This window comes from Bubalus bubalis, chromosome 6 (genome assembly GCF_019923935.1).
Source record: "Bubalus bubalis isolate 160015118507 breed Murrah chromosome 6, NDDB_SH_1, whole genome shotgun sequence".
Taxonomy (NCBI): domain Eukaryota; kingdom Metazoa; phylum Chordata; class Mammalia; order Artiodactyla; family Bovidae; genus Bubalus; species Bubalus bubalis.
Genome location: NC_059162.1, coordinates 120378141 through 120384945, shown reverse-complemented (window position 1 = coordinate 120384945; position 6805 = coordinate 120378141). Strand labels below are relative to the sequence as shown.

Genomic DNA, 6805 nt, shown 5'->3' with positions numbered 1-6805 from the left:
TAAATTTGGAGACGACCCAATGGATATACAATCCTGGCAAGTTGCAGTACATGCAGCTGAAAAGAGAGGAATACGAGTTACAGACTGAACTATAATTAAGTAAATGAATATCTCCTGAAGGAGGATGACTGTTGCTTTCCTTCTCGGTGTGTGACATGTGTGTTTGTTTCCTCTCCCGTTCAGGACATTATGCTTGCCTTCCAGGACTATGGGGGTTTAACCGTCCACGGGTTTACCATAGATGCAGTGTTGAATCCGTTGATGCTTACTAGGAAAGAAGGGCCTTGACCCTGCTTTCTCCTTAGCCTATTCCATCCGTCCCACTTCCCGTTCCCCAATCCCTTTCCAGTAAGCTACTGCTTTGTGCACTATGAGCCAAGTGCTCAAATCCTTGTGCTCTAGCCTCCTTCCCATGGCATGAAGAAGCGAGATCACACAGTATTTTAATCTCTTTTGCACGGAATTCCCCCAGCAAAAGGCCACCTTCCCATTCCCTCTGCCCCGCAGCTGCAATCGACATGCTTCTCCTTTTTCTCCTCCTCCTCCTCCTCCTCCTCCTCCTTCTTCAGAGGGTGTGGATGGGGTAAGCAGTAAGTCCATTTGAGACGATGGGGCAGAGGAAGATGGGTGGTGCTGATGAGGGCGGGCTGTAGGTGGCTCCACTTCCTCGTGCAGGGCACGCCTGTACATGTTCTTGGGGGAAGATACCGCGCATCATTCTTTGTCCTCTCTACGTGTGGAGGGCAATTGCGGTGTAGGTACCCGTGAGGGGGAAACAAAGCCATCGGAACGTTCTCTGTTCCTTGCCACGCCGACTAGCGCAGTCAGGAGCCAGAGTTGCCCCCTCGAGGTCTGAGATGCTACATCGCAAATTCCCGGTTTGCCGTTTGATGGAGGGTTTGGGGTTTGAAGCCAGCAGCCAAGCAAAAGAAAGAAAACGCAAGAGGTGGTCGATAAGGGGCCTCAGGTGCCCCTCCAGCGCGTCACGGGCTCATGAGGCAGTCGAGAAAGCGGCCAGGGGAGGACAGCTTCCCCACCGCCCCAGGCACTTTGGAGGCCGGCCGCATCTCCTGGCGTCCAGAGGCGTTTGTCCGGGGCCCAGCGGGCTGATTCTGCCAGACAGGACGGGCAGAGTCGGAAGTCCAGTTGTCTTGCTATCACGATGTAGGGTAGGCTTGGGTCTTTCCTCAGTGCGGGGAGGACCTTTGCTTTCAGAAACGAACGTGGCGCGACATATCTCCACTTAGGCACCAGTGCGATGCTGGTGGAGAAGTTTCTTTGGGACTGGTTGGGTGGCCTGGTGGCGGTGCTCACGGCCTTGTGGATCGCTTCTCCTTTGTTGGCACTTGGAGCTTCTCCGGCATACTCCTCGCACCGGACATGGAGCCCCAGGGATCTCTGCGGACGAGCGTGGTGCCGGGGACGCACGCATCCCCGCCTCATTCCTGCCGGACCCTCTGCCAAGTAGCACGAGGCCTCCCAAAGGACAGCCACCCATAAAGACCGCTTGCCCATCTCCTCCCCGGACGCCTCCGGACGTTTGGGGCATTTTCGAGAGCCTGACCGGCCGGAAGGAGTCGGTGCGTGGACCTGCACCCGCTCTTCCCTGCCCCCCGAAGGGCTCCGGAGATCGTCTCCTTGCTCGGCTGGCTGGGGGCGTTCTGCGAGGCGTCTCCAGGCCGCGCCACTCACCCGAGGCCAGCGGTGCGGCCAGGGAACGGAGACGGGGAAAGAAAGGCAAACCCACACCCGAAGTCCCATCCAGAGAGGACTCTCCCACCCTCGCGGAAGTGCGAGGCCCTCGGCCCGTGCCCAGACCCGCTCGTGCACCCCATCCCCCCATCCTCTCCAGCGACTTCCCAGCAGAGCCAGCCCTCGAGAGCTCAGCCGCTCAGGCACGAGCCCGTTCCAAGTGAACAGCGAGACCCCGGGCACACTCCAGGCCCTGCCTTTTCCCAGGAGGCTGCATCACGCACACGGCCGAGAGGAACTCGCTCCTCGTCGGAACTCCTGGTGCGTCACACAGGGCGTGCCGCACACAGCGTGTGCCTGGGCGTCTGCACGCATGTGCGTCAGAGCCGACCTACCGCCACAGCCCCAGAGATGGCCGCGGCTTCTTGTTCTTCCCCTTGGTCGCTCTGGCCCTCCCGCTGGCACAAGGGCCGTTGCCGACGTTCTTCGGCCCCGGAGGCGGGGTGTCCGTGCTGGGACGGTCGAGCCGCTCGTGCTCCTGTTGGGGCGGCGTGCGGTTTCTCCCTCCTCCGTGTTTGGACTGGTGAATCACGACTGCGCCGGCAGGCAGGGCAGACTGGACCTTCCGGAGCTCCAAGGCCGGCTTCGGTCGGTTGAGTTCTTGCAGGCGTCTCCACTGCTCTAAGCTCATCCCTTCGACCTCTGTGTCTCCCGGGGACTCCTCCGACCCAGGAGCTCTGCCGCCGGCGTCTCCTGCAGGCTGCCCGGGGTCTGTGGGGTCAGCCCCGACGGGGGCCGCTGCCCCTCGCCCAGCGCCCCCTTCCCACGCACCCTCCCGGGCGTAGAACAGGACGTAGGCGCTCTGGCTCAGGGCAGCGGTCTCGTCACAGGCGGTCACCTTGGCATCGTCCATCTTATACCATTGGCCGTTGCCCGCTCGGACGTAACAGAAGTAGTGTCCTCGCTCACAGCTCCACCCGGAGTGCACCAGCACGGCATAGAGCACGTAGCCCAGTGGCCCTGCCTTCCGCTCAGACGTGTAGGGCTGCAGGTCCAAGCACTGGGGATAGCGCACCTCCTGAGCCCTTTTGGCCCCGCTCACCGGTGTGAACCGCTTCAGCACCAGCACCAGGACCTGGGAGGTGCTGTGCACAGTCAACCTCTTGGTGGCAGGCACCTTCCGGAGACAGACGCCGCAGTCATAGGCATTGTCCGCGTCCAGCTTCTCGGGCTTCACCAGCTCGCTCAGAGCTTGCTCCACACTCTGAGCCGCCGTGATATCCAGGCTGATGTCCAGATAAGGGCCGAACGTGTCCGAGACACCGAGGCAGTGGAGACACTGGATCTGAGACCTCCACGTCCCGCCGAAGATCTGACGGATGACGGTGGTGTCCCCCGAGGCATGGCCCGACGGCTGGGATGCACTCAAGCACCCTTGCTGCATGGCATTCAGAGTGAACATCAGAAACTCGTGGGCATCCTCCTGCTGGTGTCTGTGGAAGCCCGCCAGCAGGTCCTTGCGGGGCCGGATCACCTCTCCCGCGTGAAGGAGGGCTCGGGTCACGTGAGCGCGCATGGCACAGAGCGTGCAGGCGCTGCGGGCCGGACAGAGGGTGGCGTGCGGCTGGGACACCATCCAGCTGGCCAGGGGCGGCGTGTGGCTCAGACACTGCAGCGCCGCGTTCACGTAGCAGGTGTTCCCCAGATTCTGAAGCCCAGCCCCCACCCCCCACGGCCCCTTCCAACTCAGGGCGCCTGTCTGGCCAGGCCTCAGCCCTGCCGACCCAGGAGCCAAGTCACCCCGCTGCGGACGCCCAAGCGCCGGCGACGGCCCCTCAGGGACAGAGGGTCCCCGAAGGGCATCCGCACCAGCGGCGCTGGGCCCACCACCTTGCCCTCCGGGGAAGACGTCGAAGGGAGACGGACACACAGCTCCCCCGTGCTCAGAAGCAGCGCCCGGGGCTCTGCACACGAGGCCCACGAGGGTTTCCATCTCCTACCTGCAGCTGCACGCCGACGCCTCCTTCCCTCAGACGGTCCGGCTCCAAAAAAGGGCCTGGGCCCCGCCCCCTCGGGCCTTTGGGGGTTTCCCCACAGCCCCACCCCCGCACCTGCAAGCTCCTCATTGGCTGAGGCGGCCGAGGGCGTGGCCACTCCCACTCCCGCCATCCAACCACCCACACTTTTCTCGGGGAATTCCCCTTGACCGGGCCCCACACGCACTTCCGACCTGGCCCCCTGGACCAAAGGGCTCAGGATGCAAATGATTCGGGGGCATTGGGCCTTCCAGCCTTGCCCGCTGGACAGTCACTGCGGGGCTTCCAAGTTCAGCACACAAATGCGGGCTGGACAGGACTTCCGTGGGCTCACCATTCACATCCTAACACACTTGTGGAAACATATGTCTGCCCACCTACCCTCTCCCCTTTAGGGGTCTCCCCACCCCAGACCCCTGCCTGAGGACAACCCCTCCCGGGACAACAATCAACCCTTGCCTCAACATTGCTCTCCAGTGAGGTCCTCCCCAATTTCTATGCGTTCTCACTGGCCACTCTCCTAGCGTTCAGGGTCCTAGCACCGAAAGATGCCAGCAGAGAGGCACATATGCTTTTCTCCCTTCAGGGCCGTTGGTCAAGACCCAAAACAAGCTCATTTAGAAAGGCATAGGCTTCCTGCAACTTTGGGTTCATTTCTTCAGCTCTTTTTCTCTGTCCCTGTCTTCCTCCCCCCTACCCCCAACCCGCCTTTTTTTTTTTTTTACTTTTTTTTTTTGTTTTTTCCCTTTTACTCTCTTGTTTTTATCATGCTTATATATTATTTTCTTTTTTGTTTTTGTTGTTTGTCTTTTTAAGATAACTTAGATAGGCTTATACATTCATCTTCCAAAATTCTCGTACAGATCACTTAGTCTGAAAGTTACAATATTTTCCTTCCTGTTGGTTCAGCCTTCTTCCTGTTGTGTGGGTCTCTTTCTAGTTGTTCCGTTTGTTTTTGCATTTTAAGTTTACCATTTGTTTATGTACAACTTCACACTCCATGTTTCAAGCATTGTGTTTACCATTTTGTTCAGCCTTCTTAAATTGCACTAGTATCTTTCATTTCATTTCATCACTTTAGTTTAGTTCTTTTCTCCTAGTCCCATTAGACTTTTGTGAATGTTCCATTTCACCAAGTCCCACGTTTAACTTAATTTTAATGAAGATATGTATTTCTGCCCTAAGAAAATATCCATACTTTCTTCACGTCCCTCTCTACCCGACCACCTGCTCCATCCAGGTGTTAATTATAGCAGGCCCCACTTTGAGTCCACAGACATTCCCAGGCTTTTCTTTTTACATAGTCATTATTTTCCCGCTATTTTTCTCTTTCCCATCCTCCTGTCTCCCTCCGCCCCATTCTTTGTAGCCTTTTTTATTATTTTCCCTTGTACTAACTGTAAATGTTTCTTTATCATGTTCTAGATTCCCGTTGTCTTTTCCTTTCCTCATTTACTTCCTGTGATATAATTGTTCACCCACCTTCACTGCAAGTGACCCAGATGAGTTTTTTTATTGCTTATCCTTTTTATATGTTCCACAGTATCATCAATGTCTTTTTCCTTCCCATTTCCTTGGCTAATAAACAGTGCTTCCTGTATATTTACTAGTATATTGTGGATTCGTGCCTGTTTCAATTGTGGTTTCATTATGATATGCCAGTGTGGGTTAGCCATTTACTTCCAGTTTTTTTTGTTTGTTTGTTTTGTTTTTTTGAGGAATATCCATGGCCTTTCTCCAGTGTTCTTTAACTCCACCACAGTGAGCACTCTCCCTTTTCCCTGCACTCTCCACACATTATTGTGAATTTCTGATGATTTCCATTGTCTCATGTAGTTTTGCTAAAAGGAGACCTTTATTTTAACTTCTTCATATTTTATTAGCATCCATATACTTGAAGAGTGTTTTGGTTGTGCCCATTTTTATTAGGCTGTGTGTTCTTATTGAGTTATTTAGCCTCCAAATAGTTTTGGAAGTAATCTCCTTTGTCAGGTTTGTTTGTTTTTTTTTGTTTTGTTTTGTTTTTTTCCATTTTGTTCCTTCTTCTCCTGTTCTGAGGTCTTTTTTTCAACCTGGTTTGTCTTTACAAAGTTTTTAACTTTAATTTTTAGGTCTTGTTTTTATTTTCATTTTGTGGGGTAGGATCACAGAGGGTTCTTGCTGTAATAATTAAATAAGATTGCTTGTTATATACATGTTTCATAAATGAGTTTTTTAAGTTAAGTTATGGTCCTTACAGGGACCTTTGTAATCACTTTGTGTTTTATTTTTTGTGTAGGCACGTGGCTCTCAGTGTTTTACATACTGGCCGGTTTTGCCAGCGCCACTTAAAAGATGGTCATTAATAGCCGCTGCTAGCCTCTGGCCTCCATCCATTCTTTAATCTGCTTAGCTGTCTTTGAGTGAGCACTCATATTCTTTGACTGGGGAAGATTAAATCTTGTGAAAAATTGCCCATGACAATTATTTGAGGTTATATATAATCTTTTCCACAATATTTTATTCTCCCACCCTGGAGCATGGAATTTTCCTCTCTCCCTCACAGCTCCTTTGTCCCTAGCTGTATTATTTTGTTGTGATTGGTAATGTGATTTGATTCTTAATTGTTTCTCTTCCTTAAGGGAAATTTGGAAAAGAAACTTCTGCTGTATTTCTATCCCGGGACATTTTGCTTCATTAATTAAACATAATTTTGATGGTCCCACTGTTTCCTTTTTCCAACCTGCCTTCATTCTTTTCTTCTGATTATTGCTGCAGTTGACTCCAGAAAGGGTGTTGAGATTGCTTGAAGGATCTGTGGCCTCTCTTAAGATTTGATTAGTATGTGTATTTGTGGCTTTGTTCTATATTCTTGTTGAATTTGATCTATTTTCATCCGTGTATTGCCTGTAATATTCTAAATTTTTGGCCACTGGCCAGGACAGATTGTGCCTTGTTTTGGGAGGTGTTTCTACCCATGCATTCTAAGAGCTTTCAAAGTGACCTAAAGAATTCACCTGTGAAGACCAGCCTTTTTCTTTCAGGAGAGTTTCACCACAGTTGTGGGTCTCAGAGCTTGGTAATTTTTGTTACAGTTT

The 6805-nt window shown here is 52.7% G+C and overlaps 1 protein-coding gene across 1 annotated transcript; it reads right to left on the bottom strand.

The window, feature by feature from the left end:
• Positions 1 to 2083: 2083 nt before the first annotated feature.
• LOC112585761 (ubiquitin carboxyl-terminal hydrolase 17-like protein 6) lies at positions 2084 to 5831 on the bottom strand. Its single transcript, XM_025289341.3, has one exon. The coding sequence runs from the start codon at positions 3683 to 3685 to the stop codon at positions 2084 to 2086; it is 1602 nt and encodes a 533-aa protein (XP_025145126.3). The 5' UTR covers positions 3686 to 5831.
• Positions 5832 to 6805: the final 974 nt, after the last annotated feature.

Coding starts and splice junctions, on each gene's coding strand:
- LOC112585761 (XM_025289341.3), bottom strand. CDS start 3,685: ATGGAAACCCTCGTGGGCCTCGTGTGCAGAGCCCCGGGCGCTGCTTCT.